The sequence below is a fragment of the Pelobates fuscus genome, chromosome 4 (genome assembly GCF_036172605.1).
Source record: "Pelobates fuscus isolate aPelFus1 chromosome 4, aPelFus1.pri, whole genome shotgun sequence".
Taxonomy (NCBI): Eukaryota; Metazoa; Chordata; class Amphibia; order Anura; family Pelobatidae; genus Pelobates; species Pelobates fuscus.
Window position 1 is genome coordinate 172,071,638 of NC_086320.1, and position 27,691 is coordinate 172,099,328.

The 27,691-nt window shown below is 39.7% G+C and overlaps 1 protein-coding gene across 2 annotated transcripts in view; it reads left to right on the plus strand.

Moving 5' to 3' along the window:
• The window catches only part of ACD (ACD shelterin complex subunit and telomerase recruitment factor), a 53,482-nt gene that overhangs the window by 9,834 nt on the left and 15,957 nt on the right, over positions 1–27,691 (plus strand). For both annotated transcript variants that reach the window (XM_063451774.1, XM_063451775.1), the window contains exons 5-12: positions 40–119; positions 1,570–1,614; positions 1,831–1,871; positions 5,525–5,676; positions 6,433–6,514; positions 7,974–8,048; positions 9,645–9,770; positions 13,138–14,138. In XM_063451774.1, the coding sequence (XP_063307844.1) occupies positions 40–119; positions 1,570–1,614; positions 1,831–1,871; positions 5,525–5,676; positions 6,433–6,514; positions 7,974–8,048; positions 9,645–9,770; positions 13,138–14,138 (1,602 nt within the window). The remainder of the gene's footprint in view (positions 1–39; positions 120–1,569; positions 1,615–1,830; positions 1,872–5,524; positions 5,677–6,432; positions 6,515–7,973; positions 8,049–9,644; positions 9,771–13,137; positions 14,139–27,691) is intronic.

Consider the following 27,691-nt stretch of genomic DNA (forward strand, 5'->3'; position numbering starts at 1 on the left):
TTCCTTCGTTTCACAAGGTAAATGTATTCTTCATTTCAGAGAGCCTGTGAATTCTACATAACTGTCCATTACTTCACTATGATACCAATGGAGACAAATAGTGTGGACTTATTGAATTGGTAAGTGATTGCTATGTGTGGGTCTATTTGTAGGTCAGAAAGGACAGAGTTGTCTGTTTTAATTTTAATCCGGAATATAGGATACAAAGAAAGAAAATTCATTGATATAATTATTGTGTGTCCTACGTGTGTAATAGCATTAATCAGTGCAATATATTTATATGTTTTATTCTTTTATATCAATGTAACAAAACTCACAGCTGAATGCAACTAAGGAGTGTGTTGTGAGTATAATTTAAAGGGACACTATAGTCACCAGAACAGCTTATTGAATTTATTCTGGTGAGTAGAATCATTACCTTTAGGCTTTTTGCTTTAAACACTGTCTTTTCAGAGAAAATGCAGTGTTTACATTACAGCCTACAGATAACTTCACTGGCAACTCCTCAGATGGCTGTTAGAGATCTTTCCTGGGCCTAAAATGCATCCAAACATTCAGTATCTCCTCCCTCTGCATGCAGACACTGAACTTTCCTCATAGAGATTCATTGATTCAATTCATCTCTATGAGGAGATGCTGATTGGCCAGGGCTGTGTTGGAATCATGCTGGCTCTGCCCCTGATCTGCCTCCTTGTCAGTCTTGCCAACCCTATGGAGAAGCATTGTGATTGGATCAGGCTACCACTTCTGATGATGTCAGCAGACTGCTTGTTTTTCTGAGTCAAACAGCATGCAGAGTTACAGCTTTAGACTTGAATACAGTAAGATTTTTCTATATTTATGGAGGCATGAGGGGCTCAGGGGGCTAGATGGTTGTTTTAACACTATAGGGTCAGGAATACATGTTTGTGTTTCTGACCCTATAGTGATCCTTTAATTTGCAAACCTGTGAAAAAATACTTGCTACTGGTTCCACAGCTCCTATATGAAGAGCAATGTTGTCTTTGTAGAAGTAATCTGTAGCTGGTTGCATGTTCTAATTGGTTTAAGTGAAGAATAGCATATTATCTATGTCATCTTGTAGGAGCCCCCATTAAAACCTTGAAGTGATATTACACAACTGTAACATATTGGCAAAACCACAACAGACTGATGATTATATGGCCTAGAAAGGACATATTCTCACGTGTGGTGCTCTTGTCTTGACCAGTTCTGCTTGCATCTGTTTACAAAGATACTGACCACACGCAGATTAGCAACTTGCTGGTAAAGAACAGAAACACTTGATGTCTAAGTTTCACTGTAGCACCCACACCCAAAAAAGGTTTACCCTGAGCATGCATACTTCACTCTGCGATTGGTCTTTTTTTTTTTGGGGGGGGGGGGGGGGGGGGAGGGGGTTGGGCCATGTGCCAAACCAGCTGCTAGGCAGAAGTTAGCAGCTCCTATAGAGTATAATGGGAGCTGTTAGCTACTGCTTAGCAATAGCTGGTAACCCCCTGTTAATAAAGGCATACATTTATATGTACAGTTGTCTTTTGAATAAAATAACCTTTGTTGTTGTGACAGCAACATGGACCCTGGCGTGCAGAAGAAGATCAAAGAACTGTGGCAGTAGGTTTTATATGCTTTCATATCTTCATTATGGTCACTGACCTATTTTCAGAATAGTTAAACTGAGGCATTCTACAGTATTTGCAGAAAGGTTAATTTAAATGAATGCAAGTACATATTTTTTCGATGTTACAATGAATCGTTAACTTTTAGACATGTCATTTTCATGTGTGTTCCATTGAACTAAAGGAAAACAAAACATTTTTTGTGTTTCAGAAACTACATGGCTGAACTTGCTGTAAAGGAGTGCTCACAAGGTATTGTGAATATATACTAATGAATTTAATATTGTTTGAACCGTTTAGCAACTGAAGTAGACAGCAGCATAAGTGGCAATATCTTGACAGCAAATTGCAGAAATACCTCTATTTCTTATTCATTTCTGCACAGAAACAATAGCCACTTATATTTTATCCAGGATCATACACTTATCTTTATACAACCTCCTTTACTGTGGTTTATAAGTTCCTGAATTTTCTATGGATGTATGATTGCAAGCAATTAAAGGGACACTATAGTCATAAAACAACTTTAACTTAATAAATCAGTTTTGGTGTATAGATATTGCCCCTGCAGTCTCACGGCTCAATTCTCTGCCCTAGTCACACCTCCCTGCATGTGACTTATGCAGACTTTCTAAATACTTGAAAAGTGTAATCTAAAGTTTTCACTTCCTTTATTGCAAATTTTGTTTAATTTAGAATTTATTCTCTCTTGCTCTGTTTATAGCTTGCTACCTCTGCAGGAGCCTCCTGCATGTAATTAAAGTTAATTTTACAGAGCAGGAGATAAAAACTTCTAACGTACGTTACATCAGATTGGAAATGAAACCATTTTGTTTTCATGCAGGCTGTGTCAGTCACTGCAAGGGGAGGTGTGGTTAGAGCTTCAGAAACAAAAGTGATTTAACTCCTAAATGGCAGTGAATTGAAGTGAAACTTCAGAGACTTTATCTATACACAAAATCTGCTTCATTAGGCTAAAGCTGTTTTGGTGACTATAGTGTCCCTTTAAATTGTAGACTTCAGTTTACAGAAATGCTTACACGTCAGCATATCTGTAAAGCAGTGTTTTACTTTTTTCTGCTAAATGAGTAGCTCTAGTTACAGGTAATGCCTGTAACTACCAGCAAGAAATACAACAATTCCTGGCCGTCTTTAAATGTGTAAGGTTATACAAGTCTGTACAGTTATGCAAACCTGAATTCATTGGTAAGAAAGGTTTTACAAACAAACCGGTTACCAGCTGTTAGTACTAAATTCCACTAACTTACAAAGAACACTGTATTCCTAAGGCACTTTAGAATAAGCATAAGAGTGTCACTTATCAATATCAGGAATATCTTCTGTAAATAGTAATTTAAATATGTACTAAATAAAATAGCATTAATTACCACTTTGAGAGCAGGGGATCTCTGTAGGAATTATGGTATCTTGAATTCAGAAACCATAACCAGTAAAAAGCTGCTAAGAGCATAAAATGCTTACCGTATATACTCGAGTATAAGCCGAGTTTTTCAGCCCATTTTTTGGGCTGAAAAACCCCAACTCGGCTTATACTCGAGTCAAGGTCTGTATTATGGCAATTTGCATTGCCATAATACAGACTGGGGGAGAGGGGGGCTGGCAGAGCTGTAACTTACCTTTCCTGCAGCTCCTGTCAGCTCTCTCCTCTGCGCCGTCCGGTCAGCACCTCGGTCAGCTCCCAGTGTAAATCTCGCGAGAAGACTTACAGTGTAAGCTGACAGAAGAGCAGAACGGACGGCGCAGAGGAGGAGAGAGCTGACAGGAGCTGCAGGAAAGGTAAGTTACAGCTCTGCCAGCCCCCCTCTCCCCCCACTGAACTGCCAATGCTGGACCACCAGGGAAGGAGAGCCCCCCTCCCTGCCATATATCAAGCAGGGAGGGGGGACAAAAAAAAAATATATAAATAAAATAAGAAATAATAATAAAAAAATAATAATAATAAAACAAAATTAATAATAAAAAAAGGGGTATAAGGACCACTATGGGAGGGGGGGGGGGTATAAGGACCACTATGGGAGGGATGGGGTGGGTTAAGGACCACTATGGGAGGGAGGGGGGTATAAGGACCACTATGGGAGGGAGGGGGGGGGATAAGGACCACTATGGGAGGGAGGGGGGGGGTATAAGGACCACTATGGGAGGGAGGGGGGGGATAAGGACCACTATTGGAGGGAGGGGGTATAAGGACCACTATGGGAGGGAGGGGGGGTATAAGGACCACTATGGGAGGGGGTGGGATAAGGACCACTATGGGAGGGAGGGGGGTATAAGGACCACTATGGGAGGGAGGGGGGGGGGGTATATGGACCTCTATGGGAGGGATGGGGGGGGATAAGGAACACTATGGGAGGGAGAAGGGGGATAAGGACCACTATAAGAGGGAGGGGGTGGGATAAGGACCACTATGGGAGGGGAGGGGGAAGTAAGGACCACTAGGGGAGGGGAGGGTAAGGACCACTAGGGGAGGGGTGAGTCAGGACCACTGGGGGGGGGGGGGGTGAAGGAACACGGGGGTGGGGAGGTAAGGACCACTGAGGGAGGAGGGGGGGAAGTCAGGACATATGGGGGGGGGGAGGGGGCGGCAAAATTTTTTTTGCCTACGGCGGCAAATATCCTTGCACCGGCCCTGCACACACTGCATTCACACACTGCATTCATACACACACACACTGCATTCATGCACACACACACTGCACTCATACACACACGCTGCACTCATACACACACGCTGCACTCATACACACACACATACGCACACACTGCATTCATTATACACACACTGTAAATAAATATTTAATTAATATATTTTTTTTAGGATCTAATTTTATTTAGAAATTTACCAGTAGCTGCTGCATTTCCCACCCTAGTCTTATACTCGAGTCAATAAGTTTTCCCAGTTTTTTGGGATAAAATTAGGGGCCTCGGCTTATATTCGGGTCGGCTTATACTCGAGTATATACGGTACTTTGCCCCCAGCAAGTCCTCATTTAGTAAGGAATTTTTAATTCAATATAATTGATAACAAAAAAAATACTGTACAAATTTTAAAAAGTACCACTACAGGAGGTAAGTAGTTTTGGGGGAAGGTTAAAATGCACTAAATTGTAGTGCAACATCTGTGATGGCACAAGGATGACCGTAAACCCATTTTGTGATACTTATATTCTTGGCACGATTCCGAGTTCCAGAAAGAAAACACAACTTATCATTTTTGGTAGGAGATTAGATTAATAAAAGATCCAGCTTGTTGATAAGAGTAAAGTGTGCATTGATGTTATAGAGGGAAATAAGGTTGAGATGGGCAAAAGACTAAGGGTAGGTGGTGTAAGGTGAATGAGGCTGGGAAAGCAAACAAAAAAACTAAACAAAGGATAAAAAGGCTTGGAGGAGATGAATCAAGGAGTGTGGCACGAATTATAAATTGAGATCCAGGAGGGGAGGCATTGATGGAATATGCCAAGTGGGTGCACTGGGGGAATTGTACAGGCAACTGATAGAAACTATATGTTATACATTACCTGTCGTGCAGCGGAATTTGGGATATCCTGTGGGAAGAAGGCAGAAGATACTGATTGAGTGACAGTCATAGAGGACTGGAGAAAAGTGGAGATCCACTCTTGTGGCTGCAGGTGTAGCAAAATATAAATGTGATTTAGAAGGCATTTTACTTTTATGTTTTAATTTTTGTGGAAGATGTTTCCTGTTTGTTTGGCTTCAGGAGTGGGAGTTTTGGTGGGCAGAATCCTGTCCCTGGAGCCGGACAGCAACATGTCTAGGGCAGCACTGTTGAAAGGATATAAATACTAGCACTATTATAGAGGTTGGGTGAAATTTGCTCAGTGTAATGTTTGTGTATTTGTTTTGTCTTGTTTTTACTCTGGTAGATGTGTCACTTACTCAGCTTCTGAATATTGCTAATGAAGACAAACTTAATGCTTTGAAATCTCTTGCTGAGCAGTGTCTCGATCTGGGCAAAACCAACCAAGAAACTCAACAGGCAATAACAAAATGGGGCTCAGAGAGCTTTAAGAACAAGGTAAGACATATAGAAAATGGAAAGATATCATGCACATGCATGTACAGAAACCTTATGTTTGGTCATATTTAGAAGGATCTAGCCTGATTAAAAAAAAAAAAAATGGAGAAAATTGGAGAAATGATCATCTTTACCCTAACTGCTTGCCAGAATGGAACACATCTTGCAATTCTGATGAGCAGGTGCAGCTCAAAATCTTGTTAGGTCGTGTAGTACAATATGCATGTGTGCCATAATTTAATAGTGCATTCAGAGTGTTGGCTTATTTATCCTAAGCATATTATAAAGTCTTCGGTGGCTAACGTCTTAGGTCCAAAACAAGCAAGTACCACTTTTGTAAATTCTGCCTACCAGCATCATTATTGTATCTACAACAGAACAAAAACTATAATGTAAGATGGCTGATCGATAAACTATAGGTGAAGTAATTTATGAATGTCTTTACTATCCCAGTGTGGCATTATTTTACTTGCATACGTGTTACGTAAATTGTGTTTTGTGTTGTTTTTTTTGCTGTTTTTTTATTTTATTTTATTTGGTGTTAGATTTTTCTTTTAATATTAGGGTAGCAATATGGCATTGGTGTGTAATCTGAAATTAAGGATTTCCACACTGGATGGTGTCATTTAAACCATGCATTACAGAGAACACTGAACCAATGATGTCACACTTTGTGCACTACGAGTATTGAAAACATAATCTCTAATGACTTTTTTGTCATTAGAATGTCATTTTTTCTTCCTGTCTCACTCTTAGGACAATAGTAATGGATTTACCGTCTCTATGAATGACCTTCTTATTCCACCAAATGAGGAAGATGCATTGAATCAAATGCAAGGTACAGTATGTAACACAAAAATACAAAGGCCATACTATCATTATTCCATACCTACTTTTTTTTTTTTTAAACTGTCGTTGTGTGTACATGAATTGACAGATCATAATAATATAAACTTGTAGCAATCGTAAACCTAGTGCTGTCAGTAAGCTTTTATAGACCTTCTTCAAGTGTAGAATACAAAATTAGGGATAGTGTATCTGTGAGCATCTTTACAAGAGAGAAAAGAAAAGAAGGGGAAAAGGACTGGAGCCTCTGGTTGCAAAACCTCCTAGTTGGGGGATAACCCCTGCTGGTTAAATATACAAAAAGGAAAGTTGGAGGATGCAACATCTGGCTAATGGGAATGTAATTCTAAATCGTGCGTTAACCTGTGTTTGTGACTAAGTGGCTACTAAAAAAGACTAAACATACCCCACTTTCAATACCTTTGGTTGTCTACTTTTTCAAATGGTATGCCATTATGGGGGTAATTCTCATTGCTGGGCTACCACACCGTCTCAAAGGTAACATTACCAATCTGGCAAATTTCTATTTGAAAATGGAACGTTTTATAATTGACCCTGTAACTTTCCAAAACACCATAAAACCTGTTAATGGGGGATACTGTTGTACTCGTGAGACATCGCTGATTACAAATATGTGCATTTTTGTGCAGTAAAACAGTATTATGACATTCACAGCTAAAATGTCAGACGGAAATACAAATTTAAAAAAAAATCTTATTTTCTCACATGTTTTTAAAATTTTATTCATAATGAATTATGTTCCATATATGAATAGTTAATGATCAATTAAAGCCCTGTTTCTCCTGAACAAAATGATATAAGTGTGGGTGCATATAATATGAAAGAGGGGAACTTCGGGTGAACAGACATATAGCGCAAATTCCAGTTTTTGTTTACGTTTTGTTTTGATCAGAACGTGCATTATTGACTCTGTCCTGAAGGGGTTAATGGCAATAATAATAATAATATGTCTCATACATGCTTCCTGTCATAGACATTTACACACATGCAGGTAAGCATTCTAGACAAATACACACAGATACATGACTATTTCTTTACAATCCCAGTTGCAATCACATTAGTTGGATTGGCCAATTGGCCACTGGAGGCAGTCTTAGTGCTGCAATGTAAACATTGCAGTTTCTCATAATTGCAGGACTAAGGGGGACAAGGACAGTGCACCTAGATGAAAAGAAGTAGTTTGCGTGCCTATAGCGTCCCATTAGGCCAAAGTTGTTTTAATGCCTATAATATCCCTTTATACTGTCTGCAAGCCAGTTAATGACATAATTACATGTATAATTCTGCCACATATAATATATATATATATATATATATATGTACTTTAAAATGCTTCGAAATATGTTTGTGGTGACATTAGATTGTTTTGTTTTACATGATATGTGTTGTGTATGCAGGTGCTATTTCAGTACACATATGTCTATTTTCAGAGTTCACGAATGCAGTTGATGTAACAAGTGACCCTGAAGATTCCATAGATGAAGTTCTCACCAATGGTGAAAGTTGTGAGTTTTTTTACCCTATGTTTCCAACTTGTCTCAGTGGTATAGTATAGCACCCTATTTAGACAACTGGCTTTAGTAGATTTCCCTAATGTACCATCCTCACGAGGCTAACTCATAGCGACACGGTACACATAATTACCAACACATCTTTAGTTAACCCCTTAAACAATATATATCATGTTACATTTTACTAATGCTGTTATGTCCACATAATCAGAATAGTTTGTCTTTTTGTTTGTTTGTTTTGTAATGTTTTCTTCTTTGTCCCAAGAGCATTGTTATTCATGGACATAGGGCAACTCAAACCACTTTTACGTGACTGGAAACTTGAAATGTCACTGGCCAGATATGTTTTGACCTTTTTATCAGTGAACATTGAAACTAATGACTTTATGATCTTAAGATCTAATAGAACAATTAGTAATGGTCAGTGATTTTAGTAGACTTTGATTGGTAAATCTTTGTATTTAGGTAGTACAGGTTTTTGCAGCCTGTTACTAAAGCTTCAAACCATTAATCAGACCAACCAAGTATTTAATGATAATATAATCCAAAATTACAAAGTAAACATATTGTTTTGCATTCTTATTTGTCCTCAGAATGCTTTGTTGTGGATAGTTATTTTGGATTTGAACTTTTTCAAAACACATTGTTACAGGACCGCCAGCACTAGGGACCCAGTATAATCACTTGTGTATATTTACTATACTTAGATGTATCCAAGCTACAGGTTGCTAAGCAGTTCAAAATATGCACACTGATGCTGAATATTTTAAGACTTAATTCTACCTGTACTGTTTAATTTCACAAAGCCATTTATATTCTATCTTAGTTCACCACATCCAACGTTATAGGGCAGGTACTGGAAAATACAGTTTACCTTTGTTGCAAAGTATTTTGCTACCTGTAATACCTATCTGTAAGTGATGTTTTAGCTCCTTTGATTAACTCCAATATATGTGGAATCTATACATATTTTATGTTAAGAGTTATTATATTGGTTCTTCAAAAGCAATGTGTTTTGTTCTAGAAGTGATGTGAAGATGTATGCCTTATACGTATATTGGAGGTGCACAAATCACTTGAAGGCAGAATTACTAAACAGGGGCAGCTTGTTCTTATTGCTAGGCAAAGATAAAGGTTTTTAAATGGACATTATAAGAAACCAATCACAGCCTCACTTTTTACCTTATTCTACCAGGATTACAAAAGAGAAGTAAATAAAACAAAGCATAAAAATTATTTATATAAACAGGAAAAAAATAAAAGGGGGGAAGGAACCGTTAGGGTAGAGTAAGCCTGCCTCTCATCCCTTTTTCAAACAGCCAGTAGAATTGTGTACAATTGGAAAGGGAATTTACAATTTTAGGCCAAAAGAGCAAAACTGGAAACATTGTCCAAATTGGCTATTTTCCAGCCTAAAAATGTTTGCCTTAAATTTGCAATTCACAGGATCTTCACACTTCCCAGTTAATGGAATAAATCCCAGAATATTGCAAAATGTAAACATTGCTAAGCAGGTGAAATGCTACACATTGTTAAGCAGTTTTATGAAATACTACATGTTTTAATGCCATTTGAAACTTTCTTTTGCAGCACTGCCATACAGCACCGCATTATCGTCCGAGAATGAGGAGCCATACTGTGATGTTCTAGAAACCCAATTGGGTAATCCATGGAACAAGCTGCAGTCGCTTTGTATTAGTCTAAGTTCAGGTTCTGGTAAGTAAGTAGATGGATACATTGTTCTATCGTATCGACAATACATCTCTTCTTCATTCAGTGCTTTCTTTAAAAATTAAGAAAGAAAAAAGAGTGTTTACGCATCTACTTGTAACTGTTACTGCTCCTGGATGCAGAACATTTGAAAAGATGCTTCTCTCTCCCACATCCGCAGACAATACCACAAAAACCCCATACAGGATGCGCAGCTACGGCAAGTATAAAACAGGGAAGATTTCTTCTAAAATGCTATTTATGGAGTTAAATATGGTTCATTAACAGAGAAAAGTGCTCATAGTGTAAAATTGCAAAAACAGAAATACTTTATTTCATAAGCAAAAAAACACATTTTAAAGGCACTGATTAAATTCTGTGCAACGTCGCTTTGTAAAATAGAAAAGTATGCAATTCACCAGTCCATTAGCGGCTCAAAGGTGCTTTCTTTTTGATCTGGTGTCCTCTAACGCAACCACAACACAATTTATCACATTCTGTGACTTCCTCAGAACTGCAACAGCTTCATTTAATTAAAGTGGTTATAGTGTCTCGAGTCCGGGAATTGTTCTTCCATTTACAGTAAATCATTTTCAATGTTTTAATGCTAAATGCCAGCAGCTCATCCCCTCTGTGCTGCTTTGTTTAATAGGAAAGTATTAGCCTGAGCAACAACAGGCAGATGTGACTGGCTGAGAGTGTCAGCTGACATGTTGCAACCTATCAAATTGCATATTGCTGGTGTGAATTGTATGTGTAGAACAAAGTGTGTAATTTTTGCCTTGACCATATCTCCATTAGGATCCAGCTGTGGGTTACCAGGGACCAATATTTAATGTTAAACTGCTCAAAATTGGTTTAACACTGAATGGAGGCACAGCACCAGCAGACTGCAGGCACTATACCAGTTCAATGAGTTAAAATGCTTGTAGTGCCTACAGTGTCTTCTTAAGTGCATTTTAAATGTGTGATTGCTTTTTATCCTTAAATAATTTCTGTTTATGCAATTTTACACTATGAACACTAAATATCATTTTAAAAAGAAGGCCCAGCTATTGCTGTAGATATGACTAGGGCAGAGATTACACATTTCTTAAGTCATACCAGCAATGGATGGCTGTAAAAGGATGAAAGCGGTCAGCCAGTCAGTGCCACTCATTGCTGCTCAGGCTAATGATTTATCATTAGCCCAAGCAGTACAAAGGCGATGGGCTACAAAGGACTCTTGATTACCCTTAAACCATCAAAAATGGTTGATCACTAAATGGAAGGATGACACCCGGGGACTCCATACACTATAACAATTATAATGAAATTAAGCATGTTCAGTGTCATTTATAGGCTTTCACAATAGGCACTATAGGATCCAGAGTCTGATCTTGGGAGGAGCACTTGTAGATTATTTAAAGAAATAATCCAGACACAATTGCCCCGTTGCCCCCCACCCCCTGGATCCGCCATTGCTATAGGCACACAGACCACTTCATCTCATTGAAGCGGTCTGGGTGCATTGTCCCTTTTACTCTTAACCCTTTTGAAGAAACTGTAATGTTTACATTGTTAGCTTAAGACTGCCTCTAGTTGCTGTCTACTAGACAGCCACTAAAGGAGCTTTCTGCTGTTTCACAGAGTTTGACTCCGTAAAATGACATTGGGCATCCTCCCGCATTGCATGAGGATGCCCACCTTTTTCAGAATCCTCATAGGAAAGCAATGAGTCAGTACTTTCCTCTTGGGAAGGCCTAATGCACGCATGGTGCTTACCGCACATGCTCATTAGGTTCCCCCGATCAGCTGATGTCGATGAAGGAGGAGCCCGACACCTGATTCAAAGGACATTGGTGCTGGATCAGGTAAGTGTTTTTAAAGAGTTATTTAATCCTTTCTATTTCGCTGGAGGTAGCAAAGGGCTCCTATCGTGGTAGGGATACATCTTTGTATTCCTAACACTAAAGTGCTCCTTTAAATCATCTGAGAACTGGAAATTAAGATATAACTTCTAACATTAGTACCCAACCTCACTAATACTCACATGGCAGAATAGAAGCAAATCCAAATATTCCAATGTGTACTTAAAAGCAATATTAAAAGGGACACTAGGCACCCAATCAAATTTAGCTTAACAAAGCAGTTTTGCTGTATAGATCAATAGCCTTATAGAGCCTGCAGAAGCCACCTGTGTGAAACTAAAGTTCGATTTATAGAGCAGCAGCTAAAAACCTAAAAGCAAGTTAACATCTGATTGAAAATGAAACCATTTTTTCATGCAGGCTGTGTGAGAATAGAGCAGTGAGACTGCAGAGGCATTATCTATACACCAAAACTGCTTCGTTAGGTTCAAGTTGTGCTGATGCCTATAGTATCCCTTTAATGTCCGTGATTTTGGAATAATATTTTAATGAGCATCAGGTGTCAGCATATTTCTGCTCAGTATCTTTATGGAGCTGCATTATGCAATATTGAGGCGGCGCATGTATCTGTACAGTTTCTCTATGGTGCTGTCTGCCTGGAACAAAGAAATAGACATATGGATACACCATGCTTTCACAATTATGAGAAGGAACCAAAGTATCCTTTGACTTTAAGCTGAAGTTTAATGGGGTGAAGCTTCATTTTTGTGGACTGAAATGATTGGGTGAACTGGATAAGGAAATTAACTGAACCGTGACATCAGAATCTAGGATTGTTTTTTATTAGTTTTGGCTTCTTTCACATTGTCCAGATATGCAGTTTTTTGCTTCTCATATCTCCCTGCAGGCTGTATTTTCAGTATGCCACTATTTCTTCCATTCCACGCCCCCTTTTTTTCTATGGCCCACAGGCACAGACTTTGATAATCCCAGATCACACATTGCATTTGCCCAGTAGATGTCTTTGGCTATATTCTGACAAACATTCCCTTACAGGATACATTTTATAGACAATGCAAATCATATGTTGGTTGATGATCCTGGGCACTAACATAATGCATGTTACAAATGTGGCCTTTTTTGACACCAACCAAACCACATGCTATATCTTGCATAGTTACTGATCCTACCCTGTCTTGAATACCTTGTGTTTTTAATGTACAGGTTGGATGCACACTACCACATATTTACAGTCTATATTACCACAATAGATGCATCCTTTCTATAATCATAACTCTTGTGGATCATTGACAAACCTATTTCTACAAACACTTGTTTATTACAGTCTTTGTGCAGTGTGTTTTTTATATAAATATAGTTTTTTGTACAACTGTGACATACTTGTGCTTCGATTAAAATGCATGTATAATTAAACTGATAGAAACATTAATCTGAGTATAGTATTGGCTAAGCGGTTACTCAAAATGTTATATTGGTTGCTTTAAAAAAAAAAATGTTTTCAGCTTCCCAGACCAAAGAATCATCACCATTTGTCCCACAGAGCAGTGAGGAAGACATTTTTGTAGACCCAGACAGCAGCACTCCCGAGCTCTGTCTGCTACATGTAGATGATCCTACTTCCAAGGACATACCTAAAAATGTGGATGAGAATTCTCCACTTATATTTTCAGACAGTCTTACCGAGCAAGATCCATCTGAACAACATGATAAAATACTGTGTAACAGCGTGAGCCTGTTGGATGGTAACACCACTCTTATGTGTGCACAAAAAAAACATTCAAATGTGCAAAGTAGCCCCATCAGCCCAGTACGGCAACTCAGCTCTCCTCAAAGCCAGTTGTCTGAGATCAAACAAGGCAAGATGAATTCAACTATGTCACCTTGTATAGAATCTGAGGTCAGTCTTCGAAAAGTCAGATGCCTTGTCTTTCCAACTGAAGACAGTGAAAGCAGAGGGGCGTTGTTTACAACCAGATCACGAAAGGCCATTAAGAGGAAACAGATTTCAGAAGATTCAGACGTGACGTCTATTGATTTAAATAAAATGAACAATCAATTAGAATCTGCACATAAAGAAGGACCAAGCAATAAAAAAGATTGTGTAACTGTTAAATCAACAGGAGCAAATCATACATCAGTTAATGATAAAGAGATTGAGAATAATATGAATGAAAGGACTAATTTTGGAATAGAACTGAATTCTTATTTTGAAAACGAGCTAGAGGAACAAGAACAGGTTGTTAGAAAGATCAACACAAGAAAGTCTAAAGAGTGCATTAATACTCTAGTCAAAAAGAAGCAGGAACCGTATCAATCCAGTTTTACAGCTAAAACAATCCATTGTTTGAACAAAGATAGAGGAAGTGAAGTAGTGTCGACTGGAAGTACAGCGTCAAGCCAAAATAACCATGTTGGAGAAACTACTAATGAAGAACGTACCAAGGCACAGGGCTGTAAAGTCATGAAAACTACACCAGTCATAGATCTGAACACAAGCAATACGGTGAGCATGTGTATAACTGCGTTCTATTCAAAATGTTATTTATAATTAATTCTCATGGTACCAAAAGCAGGGGTTATGATTAGCTCTGTTGAGTAGAAATTCACCTGTGTAGAGTGTGCCATGGACCCTCGAGGCTTGCACTGGCTAGTAGTAAGATCTGGATAGTAGTATAGAGCTTAATATTTTAAGCCCTGGCATAAGGCATGCGTTAACATTTTGTTCATGAACGTCTATTAGCTCTATTAACTCATCACGTTTAATTGATGGTCAAACAGTTTACTGCTGACATCATAAAATGCAGCATTACAGGAAATCATGCTATTATCCATGTAACAGAGGCACAGTAACAAATTAAAGGTGGAAAAAAAAAGTATAAAACTACAAAGTATCGCACTCCTTTCCACAATAACAGTCCTTGAGACCATAGAACTTATTATTATACACTGATTGATGTTTAGTTTTCGGCATTATGTCAATATCTACCATGTCATCCAACAAAAAACTTTCTGTAAATGTAAACTATATTGAAAAACATTGTTTTTTAAATTTGTCATAATACTAATTGAGCGTTTATTAGGCAGCACTACATGTGGAGCAATCACCCTAGCAACCTTTAGAATATGCTGGCCAATTGTTTGGAATTTGGAATAGCCTTCGTTTTAAGTTGATAGAAACAGTCTCGGTGAAATATCAACTTTCATATAGACTACTACCAGGGGACTAATTTAATCCCTTTAAATAATAAGACAGAAACTTTATGTTTTATGGATTAAGCAAAATGTAGTTTTGCACAATGGGGGTTATGTATAAAAAGTGTTGTGTTCTTTAAAGTAGTCTAAAGTGCTAAAAGTGGGATAGTCACCATGAAAACCAGTGGAATCAACAGGCATATTTTAACATAACCCCCCTATAAACTCACAACTGCAGTGTTTTATTGTTTTTTAAAATCTTTATTTCAAAGATATATTTCATACATAACATAAATGAAAGAAAACAAATTGCATTATAGTATGTAACCCAAATAGCTGGATTATTCTTTACACAACAGCACTTTAACCACAGGAGAAAACTGGAACAGTGTGAGTATTTCAATATATGAACAAGAAATTTGTAACCATCTTGTAGGAATACCACATTGGTCCCATTAAAGAAAGACATACAACCTGAAAGGAGGGGAGCGGTAATGTGGGGTGAGGCGGGGGGGGATTCAGTGATAGGTTCAGTGATGTTATCTGTGCGACCAAGCACCGATAGTATGAGTTCACCCCTACCCCCATGTGAACCCTGCACTCGGAACAGTTGCCATACACTAGGAAGAAAGTTAAGAATCTCATGGCTGGCTGGAAATATAGTTCAGTCATTGGGCGTGCACAGTTCAGAGCAGTCTTTTAAAGCTTTCGTCATCCACTGCTGGAGGGTGGGTGCAGGCGGCTGCCTCCACAGAGCTAGAATAAAGGACTTTGCTGCAATTAGTAGATATCTGGTTAGAGACTTCTTATATACAGATAATGGTAACTTAGTATGATATCGTAGCATCACGAGGTGACAGAAATGGAGGTCAGTTTCGGCTCAGTTATTTTAGCATTATTCATCTCTCACAAAGGGACAATTTTGGGGTATGAACACCAGATGTGCAAACTGGAACCAACATCCCCCAAATCTACCACAAGCTTCAGGCACCCCTGATAAATTATTTGCAATACATGTCGAGTATTGTAACTTGTCAACCTTGGTGAGTATAAATATTTTCTTCCGTTGGTCTTCAGTGTGCAGAAAGTCAAGCTAGGTTTCCCATCTCGCGACAAACTGGGGATTCACATCTGGAACAGCAGTTTATATCATGGAGTAAAGAGTAGAAATACTACAGGTCATATGTGACCTTGTGGAGAACCTGCACTCTTGAAAGAGATGCATAGTAACTTTGGTAATTGGAAATACCAGAACCTCTCTAGGCTTATGAGCAGGTGAACGGAAATTAAATCTTGGAGCAGTTTGATAAAGTCAGAGGAAGAGAATTTCTGCAACATTAGGAGATTCACGGGATACTTCAATATTGACGGGTGCTTAACATCATCGAGTCATACAGGGAGGACCAACTGTGAACGTTTTACCTTGCCACACCTGCCCTTCCAAACAGAATTTAGAATGAAAGAGGTAAGCAACTGGAAAGACACACAAGGTATCCAAAAGGGGATTGTCTGGAACAAGTACAAGAGTCTGGGAAGCAGGCTCATCTTGACGGCATTAATCCTGCTGAACTAGAAGATGTACTATTCAGACTAACTCACCATATCGGACAAAAATGTGCTCAGAAAAGTCCAATAGTCCAAATCTCTAGATTCTCAGGTATTTGAGGTGGTCCTTGCACCACAAGAAAGGGAACTGGGCCTGAAGGTATCCAGACATTGTAGCTGGAAGAAATATGCTTACTACTTCTGTTTTGTCCATGTTTAGCTTAGGTTGGATAAATGTCTTGAAGGCAATCGAGGTGCAGAAGAGAAACCAAGGACCTCTCGACAAAAAAAGAGCATGTCCTCTACATAAGCTGTGATGTTATGCTCCACTTAACCATGTGAGAACCCTGTTATGCTCTCATTCTCTTGGATCATATCCAGAAAAGATTCTAGAGTGGTGGTAAACAGAAGGGGGAGAATGGGGAAAAGTGTCCCATTTATCTGAATATGAACACTAGGGGTCAATATAGGGAAGCAACCAATGTGAGATTGTTCAGGCCAAAACCCGAAGAGTTGAAGTCACAAGGTGCCGAGAAGGAGAAGGAGAAGGAGAAGGATTTCCTGACACAAATTCCAGGCCGCATAAATAATGTTAGGTGTACTGGCCTTATTGTTATTTGCCTCTCTACCAGGAACAAAACCTACCTGGTCTGGGTGGACCAGCTCTGGCAAAACCCTATGTACTTGTATTGCTAAAGCCTTTGGATATAGCTTTAAGTTTGCGTTGAGCAAGGATATTGACCTGTAACTAGAGTACCTCGCTACGTTGCTGTTAGATTTGGATCATGTCACAGCTTCTTAAAGCTCCATGAGGGATAGTGTGGCATCAAGTTCCTCAGCTACATCAGGATAAAGGACTCAATTAACATTTTGTGTTCGGAATTCCAAAACTCTAACTGTGACCTCCAGAGGAAAGTTAAAGTCTCAAGCAACCACGAGTAGTTCATCACAAAAGAGAGCACAGCTGTGCTCTTCATCCATAGCATGCCTAAAATGTTTAGTTCTGTAGATTTTTTTGTGATTCAAGTGTTAATGTAGCAGTATTTAAGAATCATAATGTCATTATTATTTTGTTCAAGACCTACAAAACTTTGGAAAACGATAGTGATGTGGAATGAGAATGAATGACCTTATATGTACTGGCTAGAAAACTGTTATTACACAGTTGAATAGGTACTTTGTAGTTAATGGAGTGTCATGGAGTAGTTACTGAGCATAGTTCTACTGATTCAATCCTAATGTATCAGGTTAACTTTCATGATTGTTAATGGGAGTAAACCTAACTTCTTAAATAGAAAAGTCTTGTTTAGACAAGCTTGAGTTTATCTGGACCAGTGAACATGGTAATTATACTGTAGCAGACTTTGTTAAACAAATACCCACCATACCCCACCCTGGTAGAAGAACATACACAATAAAATGGTATGGATGTAAAAGGATGCATGTGCATACAGTGCATTCAGAAAGTATTCCAAACTGTTCATTTTCTACATCAATCTAAACTCAAAAACCCATAATGACAAAGTAAAACAGATGTTTTACAAACTCATTTTCCTGAAACTATGTCATCCTTTTTGGACCCTCACACTCAGGGTCCCCCTCCCGTGGCACTGAAGGGGTTGAAACCCCTTCAGCAGCTTACCTTAATCCAGGGCCTGGCTCCCTCGGCGCTGGTGACCTCTCCTCCCCGCCAACGTCCGCTCCCAAGTGAAGCGGAATGCGCATGCGCGGCAAGAGCCTTGTGCGCATTCTAACAGTCCATAGAAAAGCGTTTCTCAATGCAATTGGAAATAAATGTTTTGTTTTTTAACTGAGACTTGTTTTTTCTCTTATTATTTATTTATTTTATTTTTTTAAACAAAACAATTATGTGACAAAATTTTTAAAATATAAGAACATTTTCTGGGTTTGTTGTTTTTTTAGACGTTCTGCACGCTGGATGCAGGAAAACAGCCACTAGTGGTTGGATTAACCCTGCTATGTAAACATAGCAGTTTCTCTGAAACATTGAGCTGAAGTGGTCTGGGTGACTATAGTTTCCCTTTAACTCAGTACTTAATTAACCCCTTAAGACCGCAGCCAAATGTACAAGTTGTGAACCAAAAAAAATGTAAACAAACCACAGATTTTGACTATATGTCTGTTCAACAATAATTTACCTCTTTCATATTAAATGCACCCACACTTATTATATATCATTTTGTTCAGGGGAAACAGGGCTTTCATTTAACATCCAATATTTAGGTATGGAACATAACGTAATATGAATAAAATATAAAAAAATGAGAGAAAATATGATTTTTTTTAAAATTTTCTTAGTTCTATGTGACATTCTAACTGTGAATGTCATAATACTGTTTGCTTTTACTGCAATAAAATACACATATTTGTATTCAGCGATGTCTCACGTGTAAAACAGTACCCCCTATGTACAGGTTTTATGGTGTTTTGGGAAGTTACAGGGTCAAATATAGCATGTTACACTTTTCAGTTTTTTCACATTGAAATTTGCCAGTTTGGTTATGTTGCCTTTGAGACTGTATGGTAGCCCAGGAATGAAAATTACCCCCATGATGGCATACCATTTGCAAAAGTAGACAACCCAAGGTATTGCAAATGGGGTATGTCCAGTCTTTTTTAGTAGCCACTTGGTCACAAACACTAGCCAAAGTTAACGTTAATATTTGTTTGTGTGTGAAAAATGCAAAAAACTAATTTGAAAGCCAATTTTGGCCAGTGTTTGTGACTAAGTGGCTACTAAAAAAGACTGAACATACCCCATTTGCAATACCTTGGGTTGTCTACTTTTGCAAATGGTATGCCATTATGGAGGTAATTCTTATTTCTGGGCTACTATACGGTCTCAAAGCCAACGTAACCAATCTGGCGAATTTCATTGTGAAAAAACTGAAACGCAAGCCTTATATTTGACTCTTTGTAACTTTTGAAAACACCATAAAACCTGTACATGAGGGGTACTGTTATACTCAGGAGACTTTGCTGAACACAAATATTTGTGTTTCAAAACAGTAAAAAGTATGACAGCAAAAATATCGTCAGTGTAAGTGCCGTTTGTGTGCGAAAAAGGCAATAAATTTCACTTTCCCTGACGATATCATTGTTGTAATAAATTTTACGGTTTTAAAACACAAATATTTGTATTCAGCGATGTCTCCCGAGTAAAACAGTACCCCCCATGTACAGGTTTTATAGTGTCTTGGAAAGTTATAGGGTTAAATATAGTGCTAGCAAATTAAATTCCCTATACTTTCGGCCTGGGTTGTTAGGCAGGTCCCGCTAATTGTAATTAATTAGGATACCTAATTATGTAAAATTATTACATAAATATATATGTAAAATTATTATATATACACGTGTGTGTATATATATATATGTATATATATGTATATAATTTTTTTACTATTATTTTTATTTATATATAGGTATACATATAGTGATGTATACGTATATACTTGGGTATATTATTTCGTTCTACGTGTATTTTGATATCTATATATATATATCTATCTATCTATATATATATATATATATATATATATATATAGATAGATATATATATATATATATTATCAAAATACAGTTAGAACGAAATTACACACATATATATTTTTAATTATTTATTTTTTTATTTTAATTTTTTTACGTATTTACATATTTTTTTATTATAATATATATATATATATAATTATGTATATATTTAATCAATATCCTTCTACGTGTATTTTGATATTAATATATATATATATATATATAATTATATATATAAATATTAAAATACACTTAGTGTATGTGTAAATGTGTGCGTATATATATATTATATATAGATCATATATATAATATATATATAAATGATGTAAGTGTATTTTATTTTTAACTCTAATTTATTTATTTTTTTACATTAAGGGGTTAATAGGGGAGGAGAGGGGCAGAGACAGTGTCAGCCAGTGATTTTACATCACTGGCTGACACACAGGATCAGTGATCACAGTGACAGGCTGTCACTGTGATCACCTCCTGCAGATCGCGGTAATTGGCCACAGGGGGAGTGCCTGGGTGGCCAGGCATGCCCCCCACCGCGATCTGCAGGGGGATCCTGCCTGCAGTTACTATGTGTCAGCCAATAGGCTGACACATAGTAACCTCTGATCACAGTGACAGGCTGTCACTGCGATCAGATCGCAGGGAGAGGCTGTCTCTGCATTCAGATCGCAGAGACAGCCTCTCCCTGCGATCATACTCTGCAGATCGCGGTCACTGACCGCAGGGGGACTGCCTGGGGGGCCAGGCATGTCCCCCGACCGCGATCTGCTGCAGAGAATTCCGCCGGCTCCATGTGTCAGCCGATTTTAAAATCGGCTGACACATGGTAAATACCGATCGCAGTGACAGCCTGTCACTGCGATCGGAAGCTGCAGACCGCGGTCCCCAGGCACAGGGGGGCTGCCTGGGGGGCCAGGCATGCCCCCCGACCGCGATCTGCAGCGGCCATGTTCCGCCGGCCACGTGGGGCTGAAGACCGCCCAGGACGTACTATGCCGTCCTGCGGCGTTTAGAGCCACCAAAATAAGGACGGCATAGTACGTCCTGCGGTCTTAAGGGGTTAAAGCACCTGGCAGCAATTACAGTATCAACTCTTTTTGGGAATGATACAAGCAGCTTTGCACACATGACTTTGGTTAGTTTCTGTCATTCATCTTTGCAGTTCCTCTGTCTGAGACAGTTTGAGAGTACCCATTCTGCTCATTTGAATTTACAGGACTTTCGAGTGCTACTCCCTACCACTAAGCCCAACCCTAAGGTAACCCACTGCTAATATCAATTCTGATATTAGATCATGGATTTTACTATTTTACACGGTAGATAGTGATCTGTGACTGGCTGTTTTTATAATTGCATTTAGTGTATTTATGAATGGAGCCCTGTTTACCAGCTGATTACACAGAGATCAGTGCTAAGCAGCTGGCAAAGCCCAGCACCAGTCACAAGTAACGTGCATCCCAGAAATATCGGGGGGCTGAGCATGATCATTCAGCTGTAGTTCTTTGAATTTAAGGGCTCCATGCAGCCCTGAATTCCAGCACTGCATAGAGCTCATTGGTCAGTCTGGGGCCCCTGAAAATTTCGCCAGCTGACGAACAGGCTCTATGTAATGTGTGAGTGATTGTGCAGCATGTATGTAATGTGTGAGGTATTGTGCAGCATGTATGTAATGTGTGAGGTATTGTGCAGCATGTATGTAATGTGTGAGGGATTGTGCAGCGTGTATGTAATGTGTGAGGGACTGTTCAGCATGTATGTAATGTGTGAGGGATTGTGCAGCATGTATGTAATGTGTGAGGGATTGTGCAGCGTGTATGTAATGTGTGAGGGACTGTTCAGCATGTATGTAATGTGTGAGGGACTGTTCAGCCTGTATGAACTGTGTGTGTTGGTTGTATTTTGTAAGTGTTGTGATTCAGATTTTTATTCTTTACAATTTGAGTGTTTTATGCATATGCTAATAATATATACATGTAAATATTAAAATAATGCATATATAATAATATTCATATGTATTTGTATATATGCATAACACCCTAAACCAGACATAGGCAACCTTCGGCACTCCCGATGTTTTGGACTACACCTCCCATGATGCTTTGCCAGCATTATGGGTGTAAGAGCATTATGGGGTATGTGGTCCACAACATCTGGAGTGCCAAAGGTTGCCTATCCATGCCATAAACTATTAAAGTGTAAATTGTTTCATTTAATTAAACCTTATCCTCACTACTTTACACACAGACTTTCTTTGGAACACTCATTAACACACAATCCCTGACCTGCACATTGTCATTTTGACACACACTGATACACATACACACAAACACACACTCTCTAACCCATACACACACAAACTAACACACACTGACCCGCATACGGTTACCTGCAGCCTTTATGGTCCTGCAGTCTGTCTGCAACTTGTCCCCTTTATTTCTCTTCCACAGTGTGGGATATGATGTCATGCTGTATTCTGGCAGCCATAAGCTCTGTGCATCGCAAGGTGCGACTGCTGCTTCTTCAACATCCTCATACCTGGCAGTCCTCTGCAGCCCCTAGCTGGCTCTATGTGAAGGCGGACAGTCCTTCCTGCAACTCCCGGGCGTCAGACGATATACATTTCACATACCTGGATTAGTGGTATAACAAGGGATTTAACCCTGCATACACCACAATCTTTGTACAGGCTTTTAAAGCCCTATTTAAAGAACTGCTTGTAGTGCTGACTTTCAGCACTGTTGGCAGCTCATTAAAAGGTCTGGAGCCACTATGAATTGACCAAGCAGACTAAGGGGCTTCCATCCATTGAAACCTGGGGCTCCCTAGTGTGAGCAGGCATTTATGTCCATTTAACGTAGGACAGCATGGAACGTCCTAACGTCAGGTTGTCAGGTAGGGGTTAACTACATGAAATGATCCAGCCGATTCTGTTTCTTATTCCTTTGTTTTTTAAGCTCTCAAAATTTTTTTATTTGAGTGACAAATAGCTCTAATTCAGTCCTCGCATCACATCCTAAGCCAGTTTCACAGATTAATAATATAGGCATGGTGAATACCTTGTGGTTTGATTGCTGAACCTTAAGTCAGGAAAATAAAGAACTATTTAGTGCATGAGCGCTCCCATGACTGCCGTACATGTGGTAACATGCCTATTACCTGGTAGATTGAGATATTTATATATCTGAGATAAGAGCACGGGGGAGTGAAACTCTAATCGTGTTTTCAAACTAAGATATAACTAGTATTTAGAAATAAAGGAAAGGGGGTTAACCATAAAAAATGTTTTAGGATTTACTACTACTTTTACAAAAAATTTAATTATTTACATTCATTTAATTACTGCTTCTAACACCACTATGGATTGGTACATTGCCCCAAACGCCCAGAAATGATGCCTTCATGGCAATCTCCACAATATCACAGCTGTGGTGATTAAGGAAAATGTTCTTTCTTTTAAATGATAACTTCAACTTCTGAACTCCATTTTGGAATACAGCCGCCCCTTTCTCAGAAATCAAGTGTAATTTCATATTTTCTAAGCTTTGGGATCTATAGAATATCATTAACACACTCCCAATTAGATTTTTTTACATTATTCCAATATTTCTGTGTGTTTTACACAATGTTTTCATGATAATTTTGCTTTGTATACAGTATCATATCCATTACTGCACTGCATCTATTTACTATTAATTTTTTTATGATTTTTATTTAAAATAATTAGCAGATAACAAGGTGTTTACCTTTAGACCCGATAGATAACTAGTTAGTTAACTTTGATGACTTGGATGATTGTTTTTTTTTTTTTTTAACAAAATGTACCTTTAAAGAAACATTGTAGCATTATGAATACAAACACATATTCCTAACACATGTCGGTCACCTATTTAGAGTATGGAAGGCGAGTATTACTCACGCTGAGCCTCACAGTGTAGATGATCTCGGCCAATCCAATGTTGCTTCATAGGGAAACTTTGGGAGGCAAGTCCATATGTTTGGCAAAACATCGCACTGCATCAATAAAATGGTCTCTATGAGACCATCTGATTGCATAGCTGAGTTTAGCTCCAGTATTGTAACAGAAGCACCTCTGGTGGCTGGCAGAAAGACAGTCACAATAGCCATGTTAATCCTGCACAGTACCTTTTTTCAGTTGCAGGGTTAAACAGACAGAGCACAATATAGAAATTGGAATACAGCTGAGTATCTAAGAAAAAAAGATAACAGATAATAGTGCAACACTGTTGGTAATCAAAGAGTAGTGCCCCCACTAATGGTGGAACTTACAGACTCCAAGTGTTTTAGGCATTCTAAGGTTGCCTTCCCTCAGTGGGAGGTCAGGATTCTCTGTATGTTGTTTGTACTCCGGATAGCAATCAGGAACCAGGTCAGTAGGTATACAGAATTTATTGGCTCCAAATTAAAAAACAAATATAACAGCAAATAATAGGTCACTGGTCCTACGCATATCGTTTCAAATAAACTTCCTCAGGGACCACAATAAAACCAATTACAGAATAAAACACTCTCAGTAACAATCAAATGTCCTACCCACTCCTTGTTCCCATTTCATTATATGTTCCTCCGGTGTGTGTGTGTGTGTGTTGGGGGTGTTTTCCGTGCCCCTACCAATTGCTCTCCTTCCTTTTCCCTCTCTACAGCTGTTTCTGTTAATGAACGCGGCGCAATGGATAGTCACATACTTCCTACTTGCTGTTTGCGTTCCATCTTCTTACTTCCTGTTTGCGTTCCATCTTCCTACTTCCGGTTTGCGTTCCACTTTCAGTATTCATGCGTTCCAAAGTTTCAATATAACTTTATTGTCCCCAAATGTTCCAGATAGGAAGCAACATCAATAGACAAAAAACTTTCGGTTCTATTGGAGACAAGGCAGTTTTACATATAGAAGAGAGACAAGAGAAACCATAAAAAGAATACTGGATCTTAATTCCAGTCTTCCCTATATTGCTTACATGCATCATCTAAAGATGTATAATATACAGACAACCATTTGTTTACTGATATTGTTTGGTTGAAATTATCTAAGGAAATATAATAACTATATGTTCATTATTTCCCCTATATGTAGACAATGATTTAAATTGCCTCCTCCGGTAGGCTAAAATAGATAGTTTCTCTCTTTTAAAATACAGGGCCATCTCAAGACTTTGGAATAAATCTATTGTTGCCAGGTTTTATATATATATATATCGCCGTCCATTGACATTCATTGAAACTCCACTCTAGCCACCTCAAATTTGAAGGGCAATTTCTAAACTGCAACTGTGCCTTCATTTTTTATATTTCAGAGACATACTATGCATCAAAATGTAGGTGTCAGGGTACCTGTAGTCTCTACCCTTGAGAGGGGTAGAGACTTAGACGTTTTTCCATCCAGACGGCAAGATCCTCTCGTTCCTCGCGGTCCCCTCGCGCATGTAAACGCCGGCCGCGAGAGAGCTATGCCCTTTTGTAACGTGACGCTCAATAATCGACGTCATGACGCTATTCTAGCCCGACCTGTCAGTCATATCCGGGACACGAATCAGGTCTCGGCGGAGGCATGATTAGTGCTTAGAACCAGGGTATTTAAGGGAGCTCTCAGCAGTTACTCATTGCCCTGTCGTGGTTCTAGTCAGCCTAGTCACACAGTGCTCTTGTATTCTCTTGTCTTTTGGTTCTGACCCGGCTTTGTTATTACTTACCTGACTCTCTGTTATCCTTGACCCGGCTTGTCTCTCGCTTACCTGTCTTCTCGTTCCCTCGACCTCGGCTTGTCCCTGACCATTCTATACGTAGTATTACGTTAAGTCCGGCCATTCTAAGGTCCGGTATACGTATCTGCTACTCTTTGTACTCTGCGTGTTGGATCCCTGACCCGATCCTGACATTACGACAGGGCCATGGATCCTGCAGGTACAAATTGTCAGCTTGGTTCTCCTGAACCTAGGTTTGACGCCATGGAGCATAGGATGGATCAGATGGCACTAGCACTACAGGCGTTACTATCACGTCCTATTAATCCACCTGAGGAGATTCGTAATACTTCTGTTCCTCCTGTGGGTTCAGGGCTAGAGGTAGCTACTGTAGGTGCTTCTTCCCGAGTTACCCCACCTGTACGTTATGCTGGTTCTCCTGACAGGTGTCGTGGCTTTTTGAACCAGATCAGTATCCATTTCGAGCTACAGCCCCGTTCCTACCCTACTGATAGGGCAAAAGTGGGATTTATTATCACCTTACTCATTGAGAAGGCTCTGAGATGGGCTAATCCGTTGTGGGAGAATGATAATCCATTAGTCTATAACTATAATGCCTTTGTAGCTGCTTTTAAAAGAACTTTTGACCCACCTGGCAGGAAGGTCAATGCAGCTAGATTACTGTTGCGCCTTAGACAAGACAACCGAACACTTGTGGATTACGCATTAGAGTTCAGGTCTTTGGCGGCAGAGGTGAAGTGGAATGAACAGGCCTATATAGACGTATTTTTAAATGGATTATCCGATGTAATACTTGATGAGGTAGCGACAAGAGAGCTTCCCGAGAACTTGGAGGACTTAATTTCCTTTATCTCTCGCATTGACGAACGTCTAAGGGAGAGGCAGAACACTCGAGATAGAACCGGTAGATCTTCCTTTAGACTAGCGCCATCATTTCAAAGTCCTGAAACCAAAACTCCACAGTTTCCAGAACCTATGCAGTTAGGCCTTACTCGCCTGTCAGAGGAGGAGAGACAGTACAGGAGAAGGGAGGGACTGTGTATGTATTGTGGAGTCAGAGGTCACTTACGTTTGAACTGTCCCAGTCGTCCGGGAAACGCTCGCACCTAAGTTTCTCTAGAGCAGTGTTCCCCAACCCCCGGGCCGCGGACCGGTACCGGTCCGTGGATCAAACGGTACCGGGCCGCCCAGGGGTGTGCGAGCCTGCCGGCTAGTGCAGGGCTGGCATTGCCCAAGTGCCAGCCCTGCAATGTGCCTGCGGACCGGAGGGGAGATCAGAGATCTCCCTCCCCGGTCTGCAGGCACTGTGCTGACAGCCGGCAGGGGAGGGAGTGAGAGAGGACCCGGGAGCTCTTACCTGCAGCTCCTCCAGGTCCTCCTCTCGCGAGATTTGGAGCGTTGCCGCGGTAACCACGGCAACACTCCAAATCTCGCGAGAGTGAACTCTAGCCCTGTAACTGGGCTAGAGTTCATCTCACCACCGCTGGGACCACCAGGGATTCCCCACCGGACCACCAGGGACTAAGAAATGTCCCCCCTCCTCCCAGTAAAGGTAAGAAGGGAGGGGGGACATCAATATATTATATTTAATTAAATAAAAAATATATAAAAAAGCCTCCCTACCCTCCTTACCCCCCATACACACACTACACACACTGCCCCATACACACACTACACACACTGCCCCACAAACACTGCCCCCATGCACACACTACACACACTGCCCCACAAACACTGCCCCATGTACACACTACACACATTGCCCCACAAACACTGCCCCCATACACACTACACACACTGCCCCACAAACACTGCCCCCTCATACACACCTGCCCCACAAACACTGCCCCCATAAACACACTACACACCTGCCCCACAAACACTGCCCCCATGCACACACTACACACACTGCCCCACAAACACTGCCCCATGTACACACTACACACATTGCCCCACAAACACTGCCCCCATACACACTACACACACTGCCCCACAAACACTGCCCCCTCATACACACCTGCCCCACAAACACTGCCCCCAT